The sequence below is a fragment of the Lynx canadensis genome, chromosome A2, assembly GCF_007474595.2.
Source record: "Lynx canadensis isolate LIC74 chromosome A2, mLynCan4.pri.v2, whole genome shotgun sequence".
Lineage (NCBI taxonomy): Eukaryota > Metazoa > Chordata > Mammalia > Carnivora > Felidae > Lynx > Lynx canadensis.
This window is the reverse complement of record NC_044304.2, coordinates 90,759,572-90,785,505: the sequence shown is the minus strand read 5'-3', so window position 1 is coordinate 90,785,505 and position 25,934 is coordinate 90,759,572. Positions and strand designations below refer to the sequence as shown.

At 39.0% G+C, this 25,934-nt stretch overlaps 1 protein-coding gene across 6 annotated transcripts in view; it reads left to right on the top strand.

Annotated features, from left to right (window-relative positions):
• The window catches only part of ABCB4 (ATP binding cassette subfamily B member 4), a 71,267-nt gene that overhangs the window by 22,559 nt on the left and 22,774 nt on the right, over positions 1–25,934 (top strand). For 5 of the 6 annotated variants that reach the window (XM_030307887.1, XM_030307886.1, XM_030307885.1 and 2 more), the window contains exons 10-16: positions 1,836–1,949; positions 3,039–3,149; positions 3,366–3,491; positions 7,034–7,237; positions 7,598–7,768; positions 16,061–16,222; positions 23,172–23,348. In XM_030307887.1, the coding sequence (XP_030163747.1) occupies positions 1,836–1,949; positions 3,039–3,149; positions 3,366–3,491; positions 7,034–7,237; positions 7,598–7,768; positions 16,061–16,222; positions 23,172–23,348 (1,065 nt within the window). Of the gene's footprint in view, positions 1–1,835; positions 1,950–3,038; positions 3,150–3,365; positions 3,492–7,033; positions 7,238–7,597; positions 7,769–16,060; positions 16,223–23,171; positions 23,349–25,934 lie in introns of those variants that run through there. The other variant, XM_030307889.1, reaches the window with a different exon arrangement.

The window sequence follows — 25,934 nt, the reverse complement described above, 5'->3', positions numbered from 1 at the left end:
GCTGACAGCTCAGAGCCTGGAGCTTGCTTCAGATTCTGTCTCCCTCCCTCTGCCCCTCCCCCGCTCATGCTCTGTCTCTCTCTTTCAAAAATAAATAAGCATTAAAAATTTTTTTTTAAATGATAACTTTTGGTATAGATTCTCCAGATCATTCTGTATGTATGTATTTTTCTTTCAAAACTGGGATTATGATGCATATCTTTCCATAACCTTTTTTTGTTTTTTAATTTTTTTTTTCAACATTTATTTATTTTTGGGACAGAGAGAGACAGAGCATGAACGGGGGAGGGGCAGAGAGAGAGGGAGACACAGAATCGGAAACAGGCTCCAGGCTCTGAGCCATCAGCCCAGAGCCCGACGCGGGGCTCGAACTCACGGACCGTGAGATCGTGACCTGGCTGAAGTCGGACGCTTAACCGACTGCGCCACCCAGGCGCCCCTCCATAACCTTTTTTATAACCAGCAGTATTTTTTATAAACCAACAATATTTTGTGACCATCTTTAGGTGTCATTGATGATCAAAACAACATGTAACCATTCAAATAGCAACCTTTTAAAACCTACACTTCCCTGTGTTTCTAAACAGAGGATACTGAACACAGTTTGGCTCTTTGGTGAAAAATGAGGGCCATTGTAAAAATTAATCATCTGAAAATGTTTTCTGGGGTGATATCTTCAGTTTCCAATGATATTGAGGGCTGTTTGCTCGATGAGCTTTCATAATTGAGGAGTCTATTCTTTCTCATTTTGGTCTCCTTTCTGGTGGTCAGCTCATAAGCTCTCCACCTTCTTCACTTCCTCATTTGCTAAATTTTGTGAAGGAGACAGAATCCTGACTCCTCTGTGACCTGGTTTCCTCATTTGTACTATGTGGATGGTGATGTCTTCCCAGCAGGGCTGGAGAATGATAGTCATGATGTAGAGAACCCAGCAATACCCTCTTCGTAAAAGGCAGGAGCTCTGGTGCATGAGCTTTATAGCGTCTATTTTGGTAGAGACTTCTTTGCTTCCTTACTGGTCCTTACCGGTACTGCAGATAGTGGATAGATATTTGAGGGATATTTGAATTCTGGGTATGTGAAGTGTTACTGTTACTGTCTTCAGAGAACAGTCAAGCTACATGTAGATGTTTCATCATGACCAGAGAGAAAGGAGTAATTTCTCTACATTTATGTTTTCTTAGTTATGTTAATTATATGGATTCCTGAAGCTATATTCCTGGTGCTTCTATATTAATTTAAAGGGAAATGTGTTAGATTTTGTTTGCTGTAGTATAGAATGATTGTGTAAAGGAATTAATGCACACAGATGTGATTTAGTGGCTTATAATATGTGAACTGTTACTCTTTCATTAAAAATCTTATCAAAATACATATGGAAAATGCTATTTAAAAAATAGGAAATTCCATGGGACCAAAATCCTTCATGTTTCATTTTGAACATTCTGTGTAATTTCATGTATAGGTGGAGAAAGTCACAAAGAACTGAATAACAATACTGATGGGAAATGTTTCCCTCTAGTGGCATTAGCTTCAGAGTCAAAGAAGTAGGTTTGAGAAATCTTTTTGACTCTGTGTAACTTCAGGAGAACAACAGATAGTTCAGCAAGCTAGACAAAAAAAAAAAAAATTTTGATGTTGAAGAAGCCCATTGAGCGACGGAATACTATATTAACCTTATAAATTTTGCCCTTTTGCTAAATAAAAAAACAAAATGTTAAAAGGATAAACTAAACTCAATCCTTAGTGTAATATGTGTTTCAGTCATATCTGAGGTAACAGTGGGCACCAGAATGGGGCTTGCTTCTAACTTTTCCTCATATTCTCCTGTTCAGGTCTTCTTTTCAATTCTGGTCGGAGCTTTCAGTGTTGGACAGGCCGCTCCGTGTATTGATGCTTTTGCCAATGCAAGAGGGGCAGCCTATGCTATCTTCAGTATTATAGATAATGTGAGTCACTTATTCATTCCATGTCAAAACGTACTTTGAGGCTTGCATACTTAAATTTGGCTTTGGGTTATAAATCCTGTGAAAATTAATTATGTGAAAATAAGGAACCTTTTCTTCGTGAGAGAGCAAAAGTACCTCTTATTAATAATATTTCTAAAAGTTCATCTTAAAATAATAGAATAACACTGACCTCATTTGGGAAAAGTACATCTGCACTAATGTTTATTATTAGAGTTCAGAGTAAAGACGTTTGCTCTTCCAAGGTTTTCTCTTTTTCTCTTCCAAGGTGTAGCTAGACCAAGAATACTATGACTTTCATACGCAGGAAGAATGGTGGAAAAACTAGCCGTGTATTTTGCTGTGGGTTGCCCCCTTCAAAGAAAAAAATCACTGCATGATTCATATGATTTTTAACCCACTATATCGAATGAGTTTTACCAGCTGCAGTGAAATAAAGAATACAATTTTCACATATTAAAACATGTTGCTGCATTTCTGTGGATAAAATGCAAAGTCGCTAATGAAATTTGGCCCTTTAATTCAGGCAGTTCCTTCTGTGTCATTGTCCTAAGTCATGAGAAAACTGAGTGGCTTCTGAATATACTTGCAGTTTACACTGCTCCTAAATAACTTGGCCCCAACCAACGTTTCAGTCTTCACAACCCAAATCCATGGCATGTGTTGTTTAGGAATAAGCTCATCTTCAGAACAAGCTAAAATACCTGGCTCTATCAATTATAATATGTCTTGTTATCACAGGTGTATAAGCATGCATCTCTGACCATTTCAAAAATTTATGAATATATGCCAAAAGCTTAAAGCAAGATATTGTAAGAAATCGAATTAATATGTCCCTCTGTACTTTTCAGAAAATGTCTATTTTCTGAGAAGGAATATTTCCTTCCACACACACACAACACACACACACATGCACACATGCACACACAAAATCTACAACTAGCGTTCTGTCTCATGTGAAGGAAACTGAGCCATTCCAGGTCCTGTTTTTGGAATTTGCTAAGCCATATTCCTTAAAAGTGCAATTGTTTGTCCTATGATGGAATAGTCATTGAATTTTGTTTTATTTAGAGTCCTAAAATTGACAGTTTTTCAGAGAGAGGACACAAACCAGACAGCATCAAAGGGAATTTGGAGTTCAATGATGTTCATTTTTCTTATCCAGCTCGAGCTAATGTCAAGGTACTGTAAGCAATATTTACAAGAATTCCTAACTCAGATGGATTGTTTCATCATTATAAAGGACCTAAACTCCCTATTATTTTGATATTTATATCCTTTTTCCTTTGGGGTTTTATTCCCTTATTTGATACTTTTTTCAAATTTAAAACTGAATCAAATTAGTCCCCTTTCAGGATTTTGTTGTAAATGATTCTTCTTCTCTCTTTTCCCTCACAGATCTTGAAGGGCCTCAACCTAAAGGTTCAGAGTGGGCAGACGGTGGCCCTGGTTGGGAACAGCGGCTGTGGGAAAAGCACGACAGTGCAGCTGATACAGAGGCTCTATGACCCTGATGAGGGTACGGTAAGTGGGAAGAACCAAGTTCTCCAAAGTGAAAGCTGGGTACCAATTAGCCCTTCAAAAGTGTTTTGTTTTGTTTTGTTTTTTAGCAACAGTTGGCATGTGAATCAATTTTAATAAAAAAGCTATAGACTTGCAATGCATCTAGACAATGCATTCAAACATTTGGACTGGAGGCCACTGAGACTGTTGTTTTCAAAGAATTTTGGGGTTTGGTCAAAAATATTTCATCCAGCATTTTTTGACAAGCTGATATCAATGTCACAAGAAGTAACTAAATTAGGACAGTAATTAAATTCATCAAAGATAGTTGAGTTTTCTTAAATGTTGGAATATCTCCAGGGGAAAGTGGGATTGTCTCTTAAAAAATGTCTTCTGGGGGGCGCCTGGGTGGCTCAGTCGGTTAAGCGGCCGACTTCGGCTCGGGTCATGATCTTGCGGTCCGTGAGTTCGGGCCCCGCGTCAGGCTCTGTGCTGACAGCTCAGAGCCTGGAGCCTGTTTCAGATTCTGTGTCTCCCTCTCTCTGACCCTCCCCTGTTCATGCTCTGTCTCTCCCTGTCTCAAAAAATAAATAAAACGTAAAAAAAAATTTAAAAAAAATGACTTCTGGGACATGGGGGACATTAATAACCTAGGGTACCTTTTTTACCTGTTAAAAACTTTCTTATAATTGAAACTTCAGGGGCACCTGGGTGGCTCAGGCAGTTAAGTGTCCGACTCTTGATTTTGGCTCAGGTCATGATCTTGCGGTTTGTGAGTTCAGTCCCCACATTGGGCTCCCCGCTGACAGTGTGGAGCCTGCTTGGAATTCTCCCTCCCTCTCTCTCTGCCCCTACCCCACTCATGCTCTCTCATTCTTTCTCTCTATCTCTCTTTCAAAATAAAGAAATAAACTAAATAAATAAATAAATAAATAAATAAATAAATAAAATTGAAACTTCAACAAAAGGTGCAAGACATAGTCTTCACCCGCATTTACTAATGATATTTTGACCCATTTACTTTATTGTCTTCTCTCTCTGTCCACATGTGCCTATTTATATATAACAAACATACATGCACATGCATGCCTGCACACACACACACACACACACACACCCCACAGGCATATTTTTTTCTGAACTTTTGAGACTAAGTTAAGGTCATGTCCCTTGCCCCTTAAATACTTCAGAACATATTTTCTTTTTTTTTTTTTTTTTTTTAATTTTTTTTTTTCAACGTTTATTTATTTTTGGGACAGAGAGAGACAGAGCATGAACGGGGGAGGGGCAGAAAGAGAGGGAGACACAGAATCGGAAACTGGCTCCAGGCTCCGAGCCATCAGCCCAGAGCCCGACGCGGGGCTCGAACTCACGGACCGCGAGATCGTGACCTGGCTGAAGTCGGACGCTTAACCGACTGCGCCACCCAGGCGCCCCTCAGAACATATTTTCTAAGAAGAAGGACATTCTCTTACAAAACCACAAAACAATTATCAAAATCAATAGATTTAATTTTAGTACAGCACTAGCCCACAGTACATATTCAAATTTCCTCAGTTGTACCACCCCGAGGACATTGAGTTTACCTGATACTGAAATATAATTCAACAATTACAAAAACAGAAGATTACAAGTTACAAAGAAAAACAAAACACATTAAAAGCGCTGAGATAGAATAGAGATGGCAGAAATGAGTACAGAGTTTTAGGGTTCATGAATTATTTATTTAATTAATTTAATAAAATACACATTTTGGAAAAATCTGATATTACTAAGGAGGAACATAATCCTTTCCTCATTTGCTAAAGCTAACTCTGAATTGGCTCAAGTGTAAATATTTTTCTTTATTTTTTAAAAAGAACCTAGTAAATCATGATCTGGTGGTCTGTGAATTCGAGCCATGTGTCAGGCTCTGTGCTGACAGCTCAGAGCCTGGAGCCTGCTTTGGAATTTGTGTCTCCCTGTCTCTCTGCCCCTCCCCCGCTCATGCTCTGTCTCTCTCTCTCTCTGTCAAAAATAAAAACATTAAAAAAAATTTTAAAACAACCTAGTAAAAGACTAACCATTAAAAATACACATTTGAAAATATCTTATCTTTGAAATTATTATTGGAATAGGGGCATCTGGCTGGCTCAGCCTGAGGAGCATGAGACTTTTGATCTCAGTGTCATGAGTTCATGCCCCACGTTGGATGTAGACCCAAGTTAAAATTTTAAAAATTTTAAATAAATAAAATAAAATAAAATAATTATTGGAGTAATATGTAAACTTTAAATATACATGTCAACAGGAAAAAACTTCAGAAATTTTATAACTCAGAGATATTCACTGTTTACATCATGATTTAACAATTTTCTTACTACTCAAATAATAAATGTCCAGTGGTATAGTTTTCATTTAATTTTTCCTTAAATTTCTCTTCAGTAAAAAAATCAGTAAAGCTTCAATAAAAGAAAGCAATACATAGAACTATGATTTATATATGATGAAACTATTATATTTAATATTTGAGAAATTTGGATCTATGGTAGGATATGAACATGAAAATCTTTGAGAATAAATATAATTATGCATTTGTAAAAAGTTTCAAGATATGTTCATTTATAAATAAATATAAAACAAAGCAATTATAAGGTACCGACTTGCACTTATTAATTAAAAAAAAAAGCAAAATGATAAAACTCAGCGGTAGTAAATTGTAAAAGAAAAAAAAAGCAGATACAGTGCTGGCACTGTAAATTATTAAATTCTTTTTAGAGTGTTGCTTATGCAACCTTTACTCAGCAAATAATAAATACCCAACATATACCAGTCATTGCACAGGTAAGTAATTGTTATCAGAGAAAAAAAATAAATCATAATCTTTAGCCTGGTAACTCTCTACTTCTCCAGTGATTCTTCAGTGTTCCTTAAAAGAAGCCAAATGTCCAGCAGGTGGGAAATGCAGTAAATTATGGTATATTACATATTGTAAAACATCATAATACCATCAAAATGATATGTACACTAAGTAAGTAAGTGGACATTTTAATCAAATTTAAATAGCGGTAAGCAAAAAATAATAGTATGCCAAAAATCTGTAACCTATTATTGCTTATGGAGAATAATCCATCCATGAAAAAACTGTATGTGTAAGATAACAAATATACTTTTTTAAATGTTTATTTAGTTTTGAGAGAGAGAAAGAGAGAGACAGAGAGAGCATGAGCAGGGGAGGGGCAGAGAAAGAGGGAGACAGAATCCAAAGCAGGCTCCAGGCTCTGAGCTGTCAGCACAAAGCCCGACGCGGGGCTCGAACTCAGGAACCGCGAGATCATGACCTGAGCCAAAGTCAGACACTCAACCAACTGAGCTACCCAGGCACCCCAGTAAGTATACTTTTTATTTTTATTTTTGCACATTGCTGTTTGTTTCTAATTCTCATTTATAACCATTTTTAACCACCACAATAAGGTAAATAAGTTAAATGTTAGCTTAGACTTTTTGTAACAAATTAAAGAGTCTTGATGCTTTGGATGTCAGATGGATTTAAAATATTTAATGGAAATATTTCTGTCTTTCAGATTAACATAGATGGGCAGGATATTAGGACCTTTAATGTAAGGTATCTCAGGGAAATAATTGGAGTGGTGAGTCAGGAGCCAGTGCTATTTTCTACCACAATTGCTGAAAATATTCGTTATGGCCGTGGAAATGTCACCATGGATGAGATAAAGAAAGCTGTTAAAGAAGCCAACGCTTATGAGTTTATCATGAAACTACCACAGGTAAAGACTTTGTTAATGCAGTTGCCCTTGAAATTAGAATTTGACTTCATGTGTCTGAGTTCTTTCTTCAAAGTTTAAGCTAATAATGTTTGAGATGCAAGGTTGTCCAACTTTGTTTAGGAAAATCCCTTAAATTATTCACTTGGGAGTATATGGACAGTCTGGTACATAAATCCTGTAAAATTTTATACAGAGTATATGTAAGTAGTTTTTTAGAATTCAGTATTCATTGATTCTATTGTAATTTAGGACTCATTACAATAGTCGAAATGAAGCTCCGTGTTGCCTTGATGAATTTTAGACTCCATAGCTTTTTCTATTTAAAATACATCAGGAACTCCTCCATGTTTTCTGTTGTAGAAATTTGAAACCCTGGTTGGAGAGAGGGGGGCCCAACTGAGCGGTGGACAGAAACAGAGAATCGCCATCGCTCGGGCCCTGGTTCGCAACCCCAAGATCCTCCTGCTGGACGAGGCCACATCAGCCTTGGACACCGAAAGTGAAGCAGAGGTTCAGACGGCCCTGGATAAGGTCAGTCAACCCTGAACACCTGAAGGACCAGCAAACTGAAGCTTTATTGGAAATTCTTGCCAGTGCTTTGTGAGTCTAGATTGAAAAACATAAACATAAAAGCAAGTGAAGCTCTCTCCTGGGGCTTTATTGATTTCCCTTTTCTGTCAAGTCACATTGCAGAGGGAGGTAGATGGCCCATTAACTGGTGTGCTTTGACTGAAGTGCACAGAGCCCAAATCCAGGTCTATGCAACGAGCCACGTAGCTTCGTTTACTTCCTGCACATAGGCTGTTGCTTTGATCAGAAAGTAGTTGTGTTAAAATGTGCAGAGAAAAATCTTGTTACCTAGATGCTGGTCCAGCTGAAAAACAGCTCAAAATACTTGCCTTGTTTTGTAGGCAGTAACATTATCTTTATTCAGGAAGGCAAAAGGAAGGCAAAAGGAAATAAAGTTCAATTTGTGTGTTTGTCTAAGCACATAAAGAAGCAATGCATTTTAAGGATGCTGAGCTCATGTGCCCAGCTCAGGTATTTCTAAATCTCTCACTACCGTTTTTAAAAGCAGAAACTTCACAGGAAGAACCTTATGTTGGGACACTCCTGTGATCAATGCTGATATCATCTGTACTAACAACACAGTATTATAACCAGAGTCAGAAGACACCTTATAAATGGGTTTCAAAAACATAAACATCACAAATATATTTGGCTTGAGAAAGTTTAATAATCAAATGTGCAAGTTACTGAACAGCTACTATCCAAACTACCTCTTGCAACTTTAGAGACAAGCTGTATGTATCTTATTTTCTCAGGAAAATTTCTACCTGAATCCTAAGTAAACACTGTGTGTGCTATAAACTGTGTTAATCAATGTTTCCCAGTTTATCAGATTAATCTTTTGGCTTATCTCATATAATTTAATCTAATGATGATTAATGAGATTATAATTGTTCCTCACAAATTCTTGCACTGAATTATATTGCTTTCATGTATGTTAAGTCTCAATATTGAGGAATCGAAATATATACATAGGAAACTAGTATTTGGTTGGTTAATCAGGCATGACTTAAAGCAGGAAATTATTTTTTTAATGCATATATTAAAACAAAAATTAACTTAAAATAGCATTTATCTGTTCGTGGGTTTGAGCCCCACATCAGGCTCTGTGCTGACTGCTTGCTCAGAGCCTGGAGACTGCTTCAGATTCTGTGTCTCCTACTCTCTCTGCTCCTCCCCCATTCATGCTTTGTCTCACTCTGTTTCTCAAAAATAAATAAATGTAAAAAAAAAAAATTAAAAAAAAACAAAAATTAACTTAAAATGGCATTTATCTGTTGACATGGACTTTTTCAGGAAAAGTCAGGTAGGATAAGAAAGGTATTTATGGGGCAAAAAGTCCCATTCAGCCCTAGACCCCAGGTCCCAATACTTTCTAGGATATAAGTATTCAATATATTAGCACTTTCTGTGCTAAAAGAACACAATTATTGGACATGTTATTTTTTTTGTGATATGGATAATTTCAGAAAAATTGTAGTCTTGCAGGTTTTAATTCATAGTTGGACAAGTTACTTCATCAATTTTAGCAGTTTGTATTCTCTAGGCTTATGACCCACACTCCCCAGTTGATAAACTTTTAGGTTTTAAAAATAGCTGATAAATCACTCATAATTTTTTTAAATCCTCAAGAAAAGCCATTAGCAACTTTGGGGGGGGGGGCGGCTGTTAAGAGCACAGGCTTTGGTGCTAGACAGGCTGAGGGTGGAGTCCTGGCTCTGTCCCTTTTCTAGCTGCATGACCTTGGTTGGGCAAATTAACTAACATCTCTAAGCCTGATCTACTGCAGACTTAATTAGGGAGGGGGGAGAAATAATGTCATAGGATGATTGAAAAGATTAAATGAGTACTACATGTAAAGCTATTAGCACATGTCTTGCACATGGGAAACACTTGGTTATGTTAGCTGATGCTATTATTACGGTGACTACCATTACCATGATTATTACTAACTTAGGTAACTGCTGAATTGGTGCCCTATTGCTGCATAACAAACCATCCCAAATTCATACCTAAAACAGTAGTTGTGTGGATTGGCTGGCTAGACCTGCTGTTTTCACCTGAGCATATGATTGCATTTACCTGAAAGGTTGACTTAGCTAAAACAGTCCAAGACGGTCTTACTCACATGGTGGCTGTCGGCTGGGCATCTCCTGTGACTTCTCATACTCATACTAATACTCACGCAGTAGGCTAGCCTGACTACCTTACATGGCGTTTTCAGGACACTGTACCCAGAGGCAGAAACCAGAAGACATCTAGAGGCTTAGCCTCCCGGACTTACACAGTGTCATTGGCATCATATTCTGTTGGTCACAGCAATTCACAAGGCAGCCCCAGACTGAAGGAGGAAATAGATTCCACTTCTTAATGGGTGAGCTGTAAAGAATCTTTGACTATATTAAATCTTCCAAAGCACACCCTCTCTCACAATTATTTATATTTCTCCCATGTGCAAAATAAATTCACCTCTTCCCAATACCCTCAAAATTTTCATGCAGATATGATCTCAGGTTCAAAGTCTAGTATCTGAAGACCTGAATGTGGTCCAGATATGGATGAGTTCTTCATGTAAACCTCATCTTGATCCAGAGATCTGTGACTGAAAGAGGCAAGTTTCTTCCACAGATACACCCAACATGTACTGTTGATTCAGGGATAGGATAATGGTAGTCGCTCTTGTTCAAAAATTAGAACAGGAAGCACATAGCAGTTACTGGTCCATACAATTCTGAATGCAGTCAGGTGCATGTAGCCAAATACCCCACTGCTCCAGGGAAAAGGAGCGGTCCTTGATTAAGGCCCAGTTCTATCCCCAGTAGTGGAACATTCTGAGCTCTTAGATCCTCCCTCTGAGAAGTCTTTCCTTTTCAATAAGAAATGGCTTGTGTCTGCCTCTGATCAGCTTTCTCAGTATGCTTTCTGCATATAGAAATTTGGGACCTACAGGCCTCTTCATATTTTGAATTTTCTCAGTCTCTTTCAGTCCAAGCTGATGAGTTCTCTTAAAAACTTAGTTTACTTGGAATCTGGCTATGGTTCACTCAAGCCTCCAAAGCCACATCTATAATTTTTTTTTTCAAAAATAAACTTCCCTCTACTTTGGGCTGTGTGTGAAGCTGCCATGAGAAAACCCTTACTTAAGAGTCTTAGAAACCCTTTTATGTAGATGCAGGTGTGTACTAGACTGTACCTTAAATCTTTCAGAGATTTTAACAAAAAATCTTACACACTGATTTGATCTTTGGCTTCATTTCCCTAGATGGTTAACGACACACTTTCCAACCAAGCAGGTACTGGGTCTTCTATGTTTCCTCTAAATTCACCTTGCAAACCAAATAGCTCTTTCTTTAGCTCACCTTTCTCTTTCCATACCTTATAAAATATAGCTATTGGAATCCAGTTGGCACTTTCAACATTCTATTTAGAGATCTCTGGAAACTAGATGTACAAGTTCAGTAGATAAAATAACTTTCTTCCAAGTGATTGCGGGAAACATTCTTAAGCAATTATTGCAACGTTGCATAATGCAGGTAACCCTCTTTCCAGGCTCCAATACCAATTCCCTTACTTTTCTCCTAGTCTTTACTAACAGTATTTCTTTTTTTTTTTTTTTAATGTTTTTTTGAAAAAATTTTTTTAAACCTTTATTTATTTTTGGGACAGACAGAGACAGAGCATGAACAGGGGAGGGGCAGAGAGAGAGGGAGACACAGAATTGGAAACAGGCTCCAGGCTCTGAGCTGTCAGCACAGAGCCCGACGTGGGGCTCGAACTCACGGACCGTGAGATCATGACCTGAGCCGTAGTCGGACGCTTAGCCGACCAAGCCACCCAGGCACCCCTAAATTTATTTTTGAGAGAGAGAGAAAGAGAGAGCATGCACGCACACACGCATGAGTGGGGGAGGAACAGAGAGAAAGGGAGACACAGAATCTGAAGCAGACTCCAGGCTCTGAGTGGTCAGCACAGAGCCTGATGTGGGGCTCGAACCAAGCTGCGAGATCATGACCTGAGCCAAAGCGGACATTTAATCAACTGAGCCACCCAGGCGCCCTGTTACTAACAGTATTTCTGCATCAGTTGTTTTAAGCCAAAACTTAGTGAGGTGGCTGGTGTGGTTCCTCTTTTGGTTTGCTTAGTCTCCCTCAGGCAGCTACTTCCAACTCAGAGTCAGCTGGGCTGGAACATTCAAGATAGCCTCACCCTTGTGCGTGGCAGTTAGTTGGTGATGGCTGTTGGCTGAGGCAGCTCAGTTCTTCCCATGAGGCTTCTTATCTTCCAGTAGATTAGACAGATTTCCTTTTATTATGTTTTCAAGGTGGCAAACACACAACTGTAAAGCCTTTTGAAGTCCAGTTTCTGGAAATTGCACAAGTATCAATTCCTTCATATTCATTTGGTCAAAACAAGTCACAAGACCTGCCTGGAGTTGAGGAGATGGAGAAACAGACTTCCCCTCTGGATGGGAATGCCTGCAAAGTGTTTGTGGCCATGTTTAATGTACCATAGTTGCCATGAATAGTTTATAATCTATGTAATCGACTCCATATTTTGCAAAATTACTAAGCTAATATATTTTGCAGACAATAAATTGTATCTTTAAAAGGGAAATTTTTTATCAGTGCACTCCCCTCAATGTTACAAGTCAGTCAGTTGGGCCAGTCATTCTAAGGTATAAACTACATTTTAACAATGAAAAATTGAATTTTGCAGTTCATTATCTTTCTTCTGAGGAGCGTAAGGATATAGCACTATTTCATCTATTGTTATTCTTTCCTGATTACCTATCCTGTAAGAATATTTTCCTCTTGTGGATCGTTTCTACATTTATCAGTACCTCATGTGTGGCACCACCTTACTGTAGTTATTTATTTAGTTATTTATTTATATGCCTTCTCTTTCCTGGAAAGAATAAATTCTCTAAGAAGCAGAATTACTGAATGGTTCGTGTTTATATCTTTTTTTAAAGTACGTTCTATCCCAGACTTGAACTCAGGACCCTGAGATCAAGAATCACATGCTCTACCAACTGAGCCAGCTGGGCACACCTATGTTTATATCTTTTTAACAATCGCTGCCTTGCACATAGTAGACCCTAAATAAATATTTACTGAATTGATTACTGTGATCCAACTCATTGAAATCATACATAACTACGTAAAAAGAATTTAATGACCACATCAGCTTTTGACTCAATAGATAATGACTATTTATCAAAACATACAACAGGTTCTTCAATATAAGATCTTAAAGAATACAAATGTAGATTTATTATTTTGATTTTTTAAAGAAAGTCAATAACCACAAGATTTTATACCTACATGACTCTCCTATTCAATGTTACCATACTGGAGGGGCAAGAGAAAAATAAAAAATAGCTTTCATGTGATTTTTATCAAATGACACCAAAGGTTTCACTTTATATACCTCCCCCACCTCTTTTTTTTCCTCAGAAGTTCCAGAAAGGTTAATGGATCAGTACTCCCTTTGTTTGGGCCTGCCTTTCATCCCTCCACATCCAAAATTAGCAGAAGGTCCAAATTTCTTAATAGTTGGTGTCCTTGAATCTTGGATATTTATTTGCCCGTGTTTTTTCATCATTGGAACATCTGATAACTCTGAAAAGAAATCTCTTTGTGTCAAATCTCTATTCTGGCCAAGATTTTTTGGTCAAGGGTGACAGTTGCTAACTTTTAAATTCACCAACATATCCTTTGTTTCTCTTGCACACCAATCATTTACTCACAAGTCTGTTTGTAATTCCTCTGGGTTTGTTTTTTTTTTTTTAGTGTTGACATAGTATCAACCTATTTTATCATAATGTTAACATAATCACTGTTAGCAATTTACACATCACTATTTTTAGTATCATGAATATGATTAGACTGAGCAAGTTATTTCCTATGCGCCTTGTCACACATGGACTGAGCCCTGCAACTTCCACATCAGTAACTATTTTTGAATGCCTCTTTGGGGCCTATTTACTAAAAATCAGACAGTCTTAAATGTCCAATAGAGCAATGCTCTAGTCTCTGTCTTTTCCTATGGTTTAACTCTTTTATACTTATTTAAACACAGTTGAAGGTGGTTATTTTAGTGTAAGGACAGAAGGAGAAAGACCCTTTTTTTTTTTCCAGGAGCCTACACATATGGCTCAATACCATTCTTTTGTATATTCCACTTTTCCCCTTCTGATAGAAAATGCCATATTTATCAGACATTAATTCTTAAATGTTTTATGTCTATTTCTGGACCCTCTATTTTGTTTTATTGATCAAGTTGCCTATTCATGTGATACTGTCCCCTGGATTTTACTAATTTAATTGCTACAGCTTTTAATGGTGTAATATTTGGTGGAGGTATTTCCCTCTCACTAACTTCTTTTCCAGAATTTTCATGGCTGCTCTTTTTTTAAATTGAGATATAATTCATATACAATGAGGTTCTCCCTTTTGAAATGTACAACTCAGTGATTTTTAACATATTCACTACATTTTGCAACCATCACCATTATCTAATTGCTGAAGATTTTCATCATCCCCATAGGAAACCTTGTACCCATTAGCAGTCACTCTCCACTCCATACTCACCCCAGCCCTTGGCAACCACTAATCTACTTTCTGTCTCTATGGGTTTGCCTAAGTTTGATTTTTCATATAAATGGAATCATACAATGCCTAGTCTTTTGTGACTGGTTTCATTCATTTAGCGTAATGTTTTCTTTCTTTTCCCTAATTTTTATTTAAATTCTAGTTAGTTAACATGTAGTGTAATATTGGTTTCAGGAGTAGAATTTAGTGATTCCTCACTTACATACAATACCCAGTGCTCGTCACAACAAGTGCCCTCCTTAATACCTATCACCCATTTGTCCCATTCCCTACCCACCTCCCTTCATCAACCTCAGTTTGTTCTGAATCATTAAAAGCCTCTTATGATTTGCTTCCCTCTCTTTTTTCTTTTTTTCTCTTCCCATATGTTCATCGGTTTTGTTTCCTAAATTCCACATATGAGTAAAATCAAATGGTATTTTTCTTTTTCTGATTGACTTACTTCACTTAGCATAATGCACTTTAGCTCTATGCATGTCATTGCAAATGGCAAGATTTTATTCTTTTTGATGGTTGAGTAATATTCCATTATATGTATTCACCACATCTTCTTTATCCACTCATCAGTCAATGGAGACTTGGGCTGTCTCCATAGTTTGGCTATAATTGATATTAGCATAATGTTTTCAAAGTGCATCCATACTCAAACATGCATCAGAATATCTTTCCTTTTTATGGCCCAATAATATTCCATTATATGAATGTACTTCATTGTGTTTATCCTTCGATCAACTGATGAACACATGGATTACTCCCACTTTTTGATTATTATGAATCTAGGCTGTCGTTTTAATTTGTATTTTTAACTACTTAGGTGAATTAAGCTGGACTCCAATAACCATCCTAATGATGTGGTTTTATTGCCTCAGAATAGAAGTGGTCGTAAGAAGGTGTTATCTTAATAGAGTTAAAGAGAATCAAAAAGAATAACCTTTATTAATGACATAACATGAATAATTTGATGAGCATTTTCCAGGATTTAAATGCCCACTGATAAACCCACCAAGCCAACATGTGAGTTCACTGAACTACCTACTGGGGTGATTTGTAGATTTTAGCTTGGGGCTAGATGGGGGCACTTGTTAAAAAGCAGTTATGGGTCCCACTCTGGAGATAGTGATGCAGATGGTCTTTGAACTATAATTTAAACTGTCCTCATCTGGAACTACATTTTCACCTAAACTGCCTGCATGGAGCCCATCAGAATTACAATTGAAATCAGGCACTTCAGAAGAAACCCTAGAGAAGAACCCCAGAGAAGGCTGCATTTGACAATAATTCCAACATATTGCTGCTAAAGAGCTAGCGTACCATATAACTGGCAAGATAGGCTCCCCAGACAAGTGTAAAATCACTTGAGAAAGGTCACGTCTTTTCTTGTTTTGGTTGGGTAAGCCTGCACGGTGAGCTTGCAGAATTATCCATCCTTATACTGGAAGGGTTGGCCTCCTTTCTGGTCCAGAACTCAAGTGTCCCTGTGACCTTTCATAGATAAGAATGCCTGTGAGCCCAAATCACACTGGGTAAGCGACTCTCATCCACCGCAAACACAGGCATCCAAATGCTTGACTGTGTGTGCTACTGACAGTATATCAACAGTGTGACCCTGCCGCACCACATCTGTCCTTCTCCCTTTTAGGCCAGAGAAGGCCGGACCACCATTGTGATAGCCCATCGACTGTCTACAATCCGAAATGCAGATGTCATCGCCGGCTTTGAGGATGGTGTCATTGTGGAGCAAGGAAGCCACGGGGAGCTGATGAAGAAGGAAGGGGTGTACTTCAAGCTTGTTAACATGCAGGTATGTGTTCCCCAGGATATGTTTTTGCTTCTCAATATAGTATTCTTTATATTAGTAAAATATTGGGCAGCTAATGACATGCTAAGAAATATAAAACTTCAGGAAGATACCTAAAATGTGCATCTGAGACTTCAATTCAGAATCAGCAGAAGAATCCTGCCTAGAAGAGAGAAAGGTGAGGGAGGAGAAAAATGTCAAAAACATTTTGCATTTATTCTTCAGGACAGAGACCCTTAGTTGCCTGGGGAATGTGTTCAAACTTGCAGGTCTTTTCCACCGTAAGATTAGGGACTGTCAGAGAAGTGGTAGGAGTGAGGGGGCAATGCCAGGATCTCTAATGGTGGGAGGAGGGCCTTTGTGATTTTGAAACGCTTCCTAGAAGATCCTAACAAAACCGACAGCAAGATTCATGACTCTAGGAAGTGAATAGTTTTGTCTTCTTTGTAAAAAAATCATGCGCTGTAGCTCCTAAAACAGGTAATATTGATAATTATTGGTTTGTATTAACCTTGTATTGTGTTCACTTGTGCACTTTGCAAAATAAATAACCTATAAGTATTTTTCTATAAACATGATTCTTAGATCAAAGCAAATGTATATACTTCTATAAATATAACTGTAATTAGTATGGTCATGGACTTTTTGTTGTTTTTCTTTTCCATTAACATTTCAGATACAGATCATCTGGATCCTAACATTTTAATGGGTGCTTGGCAGTCCATTATATTAATATGTAATGAATTGCTTAGTCATTTTTCTAAAGTTGAATACTTGGTTTATTTCCAGTATTTCTCTATTCTAAATACATGTTTCTTCCTCTATCCAAAAGTAGAGTATTCCTATGAAACCTTTCATAAGCCAAAATGGCGTAAAGCTTGGGGCACCTAGGTGGCTCAGTTGGTTAAGCATCTGATTTCAACTTGGGTCATGATCTTGTGGCTCATGAATTTGGGCCCTGCATTGGGGTCTGTGCTGACAGCTCAGAGTCTAAAGCCTGCTGTGGATTGTGTGTCTCCCTCTCTCTGCCCCTCCCCTGCTTGCACTCTGTGTGTGTCTCTCCCTCTCTCTCTCAAAAATAAATAAACATTTTTAAAAAATGGCATAAAGCAAAGAAGCTATTAGCATTAATTTACATAGAAAAATTTTTGAGTATTCCCAGACCCTCCAAATTAACCTCTCTTAGGCTTTTCTGATACCTTAGGATATACCTTGCTAACAGATGCACAGAAGAAATCAAGATACGGCACAGATGCTCGCAGATACAGTTCAAAGCTCTGATGGCAGTCAGAGTGGCTAAAATGAACAAATCAGGAGACTATAGATGCTGGAGAGGATGTGGAGAAACGGGAACCCTCTTGCACTGTTGGTGGGAATGCAAACTGGTGCAGCCACTCTGGAAAACAGTGTGGAGGTTCCTCAGAAAATAAAAAAATAGATCTACCCTATGACCCAGCAATAGCACTGCTAGGAATTAACCCAAGGGATACAGGAGTGCTGATGAATAGGGGCACTTGTACCCCAATGTTGATAGTAGCACTCTCAACAATAGCCAAATTATGGAAAGAGCCTAAATGTCCATCAACTGATGAATGGATAAAGAAATTGTGGTTTATATACACAATAGAATACTTTGTGGCAATGAGAAAGAATGAAATCTGGCCTTTTGTAGCAATGTGGATGGAACTGGAGAGTGTTATGCTAAGTGAAATAAGTGATACAAAGAAAGACAGATACCATATGTTTTCACTCTTATGTGGATCCTGAGAAACTTAACAGAAGACCATGGGGGAGAGGAAGGAAAAATAAAAAGAGAGGGAGGGAGCCAAACCATAAGAGATTCTTAAAAACTGAGAATAAAAATAACTGAGGGTTGATGACAGGTGGGAGGGAGGAGGGGGTAGGCAATGGGTATTGAGGAGGGCACCTGTTGGGATGAACACTGGGTATTGTATGGAAACCAATTTGACAATAAATTTCATATTAAAATAAATAAATGAATTAATTTAAAAAAAAGCTCTGGCGGCTTGTTGCTGAAATGCTGAGTGTAGTTCTGGGGAAAGAGCTTGGCGGGGCCGCTGTCCATGCCCAGGGGCACTGCCTCTCTGGCAGCGGCTATGAAACAAATGCTGATCGCTGTTTTCACTTTTCACCTTTCTTCCTAAGAGCAAAAACTCTCTTCATATTTCTTTTTGCTAGTGTCAACAGGTACTAACGTAGATCTTTCATAAAAATGAAGTAGCATAATGCTGATGTTCAAAAAGTAGGGGATACCTATACTTCCCTTGGAAACATGGTACTAAAAATGTTAAATCAAAAATTGGCTTTACCTTTTGACAAGTCACTTCCCTGAGCCTCAGTTTCCACATTTAAAATACTAACTCTGGGGCACCTGAGTGGCTCAGTCAGTTAAGCATCCGACTCTTGATTTTGGCAAATGTCATGATCTCATGGTTTAAGAAATCAAGCCCTTCATGGAGCTCTGTGCTGATGGAAAGGAACCTGCTTGGGATTCTCTCTCTCTCTCTCTCTCTCTCTCTCTCTCTCTCTCCGCCTCTCCCTTTATGCACCTCCCCCACTTACTCATGCTCTTTGTTTTTCTCTGTCTCTCTTTCTCAAAATAAATAAACAAACACGTAAAAAGTACTAAATCTACCATGCAAGTTTGTTATAAGGTTAAGAAATAAGCAACTGATTATACTAAAAACAACAACAACAACAAAAACAACAACTTCAAAAGAGTTGCTCTTATGGTATGCGAATTGTTTCAATAAAACTGTAGTTTTTTAAAAAGAAGCACTCAGGGGGTGCCTGGGTGGCTCAGTCGGTTAAGCATCCCACTTTGGTTCAGGTCATGATCTTACGGTTTGTGGGTTTGAGCCCCGCATCAGGCTCTGTGCTGACAGCTCGGAGACTGGAGCCTGCTTCAGATTCTGTGTCTCCTTCTCTCTCTGCCCCTCCCCAACTTGTGATCTGTCTCTCTATGTCTATCAAAAAATAAATAAATGTAAAAAAAAAATTTAAAAAGAAGCACTCGGGGTGCCTGGGTGGCTCAGTCGGTTAAGCGTCCGACTTCAGCTCAGGTCACGATCTCGCGGTTCGTGGGCTCGAGCCCCACATCGGGCTCTGTGCTGACAGCTCAGAGCCTGGAGCCTGTTTCAGATTCTGTGTTTCCTTCTCTCTCTGACCCTCCCCCATTCATGCTCTGTCTCTCTCTGTCTCAAAAATAAATAAACGTTAAAAAAAAAATTAGAAAAAAAAAAAGAAGCACTCAACACAAAATAGATGCATGATAAATAATAGTTGCTGAAATTTAAAAGTCCTCAAAGTAAAAATACCAAATGAAATGATAGAAAGTATTATACCTCTTGCCACAACTTGCCAGAGAATGTTTTCCAGCAGAACGGGAGTAAATTTTACTAACTGCCTCTCTTTATACGTCCTAGCCATCACAGGGTCTTTATCATTTCCCTACTTTAAAAAATATGAATAGTGTTCCTTTAATTCAGTTTTAGTTTTCATTGTATTAATGGGTACTAAGGCTGTGCGGTTTTGCCTGTGAAGACACCTTAGGTCCTCAAAAGAGGTGGCCACTTTCTCCCCTGGCTGGCCTGCGTCTGTGCCCCTAAAAGAATGACCTTCCATTCCCACTGGCACTTAGGCTGGGAGGCCGCAGGGGGGTAAGGACAGCTCTGACCTTTCTCTAGGTATTCCGTAACTTTTTGTTCCTGGGAGAAGTTGTACAGTGAAAGATGGAACGGTGTCGTGTGATAGACAAGGCCTGTCACCAACTAGGCAGTGGTTTCAGCAAGTCATTGTGTTTTGGCGTCCTCGGTTGTTAAATGAGTGGAGTGTGCACTAAGATGACCGCTATTTCCACTGGCTCTGGCATTCCGTGATTGTTAGCCCCTTTGAACTTCTTGTCTTGGTACCCTCGCATTTCTCATTTCTGGTGTAGGCTTTACTTAACCATTTATTTGCTGGTGCTGTTGCAGAGATGGAGGAAAGAGCCGCAGTGGGCCTGAGTGTTTGCTAAATGCTCAAACTAACGTGTTTCTTTTTTTTTTTTAATTTTAGATTTTTTTTTTTAATGTTTATTTATTTTTGAGACAGAGAGAGACAGAGCATGAACAGGGGAGGGCCAGAGAAAGAGGGAGACACAGAATCTGAAACAGGCTCCAGGCTCTGAGCTGTCAGCAGAGAGCCCGACGCGGGGCTCGAACTCACGGACCGTGAGATCATGACCTGAGCCGAAGTCGGACACTTAACCAACTGAGCCACCCAGGCGCCCCACGTGTTTCTTTTTTTTCCAAAGCCCAACCTAGTGTTAATAAAACCTGGTCTTGGTTATGTTTCTAAATAGAATAGTCACTGCTTTTTCATTAGTTGGATTATTGGCTCTTAGTTGTTTCTTTTATTTAAAAAAATTTTTTTTAATGTTTATTTAATTTTGACAGAGAGACAGAGCATGAGTTGGGGTGGAGGGGGGGAGGCACAGAGAGAGAGGGAGACACACAATCTGAAGCAGGCTCCAGGCTCTGAGCTGTCAGCACAGAGCCTGACACGGGGTTCAAACCCACAGAGGTTGGTTAGATCATGACCTGTGAGCCAAAGTCAGATGCTTAACCGACTGAGCCACCCAGGTGCCCCAGTTGTTTCTGTTACATGTATACTAACTTTTTCCTGATTATAAGTGTAATGCACTCTTATTTTTAAAAATTGAAGCTTAAAAAAAAATCCAAACATGAATGTCTTTGAAACTTGAAAGACTCCCCATAATCCAAACCCCTGTTGATAATCACTAACAGCCATTTAGTATATATTTTTCATCTTTGCTAGCCTGAAAGAGCTAAACAGGATTTCCAGATTTCTTTAATTTTCATGAGATTGAGCCTCTTTTCACATGTTCAGTGGCCATTTGTGTTTTTTCTTACATTAAAGTGTTCCTATTTTAGGCCATTTTTCTGTTGGGTTGTTCATGACATTCTTGTTGACTTCTAAGAACTCCTTGCATGAAAAGGAACTATACTCCTGCATGTATTGGAAATATTTTTCCTGCTTTGCTATTTCAGTTTCACTACGTAGTTTGTTTAGCTACCATAAAAAATATTTAAAACTGTATGTAGTTATATTATCATTTTTTTTCTCTTCACGTCTTCAGGATTTGGAGTTGTTCTTAGGATATTCATCGTATTTTCTTTCAACATTTATTGTTTTGCTTTGATAATTAAATATTTAAAACAGCTAAAATACATTCAGGTGTAAGAAATAAGGGCTAGTGGTTTTAAACGTATGCTTCTCATCACCTGGCAGAAAGTAGCCATCTTGACTTTGGAGCTCAGTGACCTCAGCACCCACCAAATGAGGGCTTCAGGTAGGACACAGAAAAACATATTACAGGAGAGAGAGAGGGATTGTTCATTTGGTCATAGAAGGCTAAAATCATAATGGGCTTATTGGGAGAACTGTCTGTTGAGGTGGACCCCTTAGTAGCATGGAGATGACAAAAAGAGGAAAAGAAAATGCCTTCATCAGTGGTGGTCCAGGCCATGAGCTAGAACTTGGGGGAGCCAGGCCTGAGCATGTGGTGAACCTGTGGAAGATTTTTGAGCTGGGATGTGATTTGAGCAGAACCGCCCTTTAGAGAAAAGAATCTGGTACCAGTGTGGGATGGTAGCGAGGATGCAGGGATCAGTTACAAGGCCAAGGCTTTAGGTTAGTTTGGGTTAGGAGATGGTATAAAACAGTTCTAGTTATAAGCAAGTAAGGAAGTCCACCAAGCAGAACATATCACTGCAATGTGGTTCCAGGCACATCGGTGATATTCTGTCAGGTATCAAAAGCACAACTGGAAAGCTAGGATCAGATTATATGCAGAGCTCTAGATAGGCCACTGTAGGTGCAGTAAGGCACAGTCATAGGATTGGATTTGGGGACAGGACCTGAAGATGAGGAGCAAGAACAAGACAGACAATACTGTAATAACTCAGGCCCTGTATAACCCATTAAGATGTGCACTTGAACATGGAGAAAGCAAATGGAGAACCAGACTCAGATTCCCACAAGGTTGGCTTGATGTTCTTCGTCATGCATTGAGCTAGAGGTCCTTAAGTTACCTTTAGCTTGGTCCCTTTAAGGAGAGAATTGATCCCATGCAGGCAGTGAGGCTTAGCCTGCAAGTGAGGTCACCTGTGATGACGTGAGTCTGAGCGGGACACAAGGAAGAAAATGATTACAGTCAGCTAGTCAAGGAAAGCAGTTTAATTGCCTCCCATGGGGACTGACCCAGCTTTTCTTTGTAGCTTTAAAAATGAGCCCTTGGGGCGCCTGGGTGGCGCAGTCGGTTAAGCGTCCGACTTCGGCCAGGTCATGATCTCGCGGTCCGTGAGTTCGAGCCCCGCGTCGGGCTCTGGGCTGATGGCTCGGAGCCTGGAGCCTGTTTCCAATTCTGTGTCTCCCTCTCTCTCTGCCCCTCGCCCGTTCATGCTCTGTCTCTCTCTGTCCCAAAAAAAAAAAAAAAAAAATAAACGTTGAAAAAAAAAATTAAAAAAAAAAAATGAGCCCTTGGTAACGTTTCTATTTACTCTTTTTCCCTTTGGTGGTGGTCATGACCTGGCCCCTGCATTCTTGCATGTTGACAGAACTCCTATATACCTGCCGGATGATGAAAATTTGGCCTTTTAATTTTTGGGAAACACTTTTATACTCCAATATTTATATTGTTCAAATTGAGTTTAACCTTTCTGTCCTTTTTAACCTTGAACACAACTTCTGTGTGTTGTAACACCTCTTTACAGTTTTCAAGCTAACCTTGATTGAAAAGCTGTTAGAGAATCTTAAAGTCATGACACATGTAATATTCACCGTGACTCCATGGCTCTAAACATGGAGGTTATCTCCCTTTGGGGACACGCACACATGTGCACAACTTAACATTTTGTTCTTCTTTCAGACATCAGGAAATCAGATGGAGTCAGGAGAACTTGATGTGGAACTAAGTAATGAAAAGGCTGCCATAGGAATGGCCCCCAATGGCTGGACATCCCGCATATTTAGGAATTCCACCCATAAAAGCCTTAGGAATTCACGAAAGTATCAGAATGGCCTTGATGTGGAAATCAAAGAACTCGTAAGTTGCTTTTCACTTAAATTAAATCTTTTGTGATGTAGTTTGGCTGTTGAAATTCTTATCCTTGAAAGTATATTGCAGGCACAGATGATTCCTACTGTGAATTATACCCTTTGTGGAAAAAAGGAAATTGCAACTTTTAAATGTATTGGACAATGAATTGAAATCAATTCCAATTAAAAGTGGACTTCTGGTAGATCCAGATAGTCTGTGTTTCGATGGTTAAAATTAAAAGTAGATACTCCATTCATCTTTGAGATCCAGAGATAAAGCTAGTCTAAAGTAAAAGGCTCCGATATTTGCATTCTGTTAAGGGACAATTACCTCTCATGGCCTGGGCTGAAAAAGCCAGAATAACATCCATTTAAATAAAGTGAGACTCTGCATTTTTCTTTGACATAAAAAAGCCTTAGTGGTGAGAAACCCAAGGCTAGCATGGTCGTGGCTCTACAGTTCCCTTGGACTCAGGCTCCTTTCATCCTTATCTTCACTGTCCTTGCCTGTGACTTGCACCCATGTGACCTAAAAGGGCCCCTGAAGCTCCAGCTGTAACATCTTTATTCCCAACAGCAGGAGGAAACAGAGATTTTCCACAAGTTCCATACAATGCTTTTATTTATATCATTGGCTGTAACTTCATCCCACGGCCATACCTAGCTACAAGGGAGGGTAAGAAATTGGATCTTTTTACTGTATGCTATTACCACTCGGAATTGGATTGGAATTCTCTTACTAAAAGAAGGGGAGAATGTTCAGAAATAGCAAAAATTGTATGTTCTTTAACACTTTTCACTCGAAGACCTGTGATATCATTAATTCAAGTCAACAGAAACTTTTGTAATCGAGGGGAAATCCATTCCAAGAAAACATAGTTTCTTATTTCAAGAGATTGTTTGAAAATACATTACTTGATAAAGGTTGAGTTTATTTTTACTCTTGTCTTAGCCTTAAGAAACTAATCGTACTGAGAGTTCGTTGCATCTGTTTTTCTCTGCCCAGAACATTACTTACTGCAGAAATTACAAGGGCTCCCTTAGAGGTCTTAATCTTGGTATATTTATGAAAAGGAGAGTAACAATCATACTATTGTGAATTTGCATTATTTCAAGTAATATAAATACCCCCATCTTTTGGCTATGGAAGTTTACAGTTTTTTCTCATGTATCTTAAGAGCTGTGCTGCTAAGTCTTTACAGTCTGGTATTTCAGAGGACCACTTGAAGGGAAATGCACTTCCCTTGAAGAATTGAACAGAGAAGAGGGGAAGGAAGAAAATGCCACAGTCAACAAATTGTCACAAGTACCATCAGAGAGGGTTTGACAGTGTGCCCAAGGAGAGGGAGGAATTAAGTGTGATGAGAGGGACCTGGGGACACCTGTTTGTGTGTGTTGTGTTGAAGAGTAGTCTGAGTAAAGGCTCATTTATCAGCCTGGAGACCAGGTCTTAGAGATAATGCTAACTATTGAGGGGGGAGGGGTAAAATAAAACAGAAAATGGGTGGCTTGAAAAATGAAAGCTGAGTAGAATCTACCCCTATGTTCTATGTTTCATAGAGACCCAAACATGGGGCTCTGCAGTGGCTCAGTCAGTTAAGCATCCGACTTCGGCTCAGGTCATGATCTCACGGTTCATGGGTTCAAGCCCCACGTAAGGCGCTGTGCTGACAGCTCAGAGCCTGGAGCCTGCTTCAGATTCTGTCTCTCTCTCTCTCTCTCTCTCTCTCTGCCCTCCCCCACTTGCATTCTGTATCTCTCTCTCTCTCTCTCTCTCTCAAAAATAAACATTAAAACAACAAAACATAGAGTCCCAAACATGACCTATTTAAATGACCATAAGGCTATGGGATTCCATGTGCACCTTTTCTATCTAGTTTAATTTTACAGGAGAATATTCTGATTCCAAAAGTAGTTTATATGACCTAAATCCTTCATGTTTGAGCAGACCTTGAATTTGACATTTGCTGAGGATCTGATATGGGCGAAGCACTAGGAGAGTTTCTAAGGATATAAAGACATAGTCTGCGGGTGGGTGGCTCAGTTGATTAAGTGGCAGACTTCAGCCCAGGTCATTATCTCATGGTTCATGGGTTCGAGTCCAGCCCCGAGCTCTTTGCGGACAGCTCACATTCTGGAGCCTGCTTCAGATTCTGTCTCCCTCTCTCTCTGCCGCTTCCCCGCTCACAGTCTCTCTGTCTCTCAAAAAATGAATAAAAACGTTAAAAAAATTAAAAAAATAAAGACATAGTCTTCACCTTAAAAAAAAAAAACAACATATTAAAAAAACAAGGCTTGGAAATAAATAAATGGGGGAAAAATGCAAAATAAGCTAAGCTTTGAAATAGGAGAAGCCAAGGAACAGTGATAAAAGAAAAGGGGCATAATTAATTTGGTTTTGTGAGTTAGGAACACGTCACGGAAAAAGGCAGCACTGGACAGGGTTCTGGGGGTGAGGAGACCTGGTCCAGGTTCATAATGGTATCCCACATTTATAAGGACATTTATCCATCTTTTCATGGGTATTATCTCATTTAACCCCAGCATCGTCCCTGTGTTGAGTTGGGATAAGATTCTAGAGCATTTTGTGCCC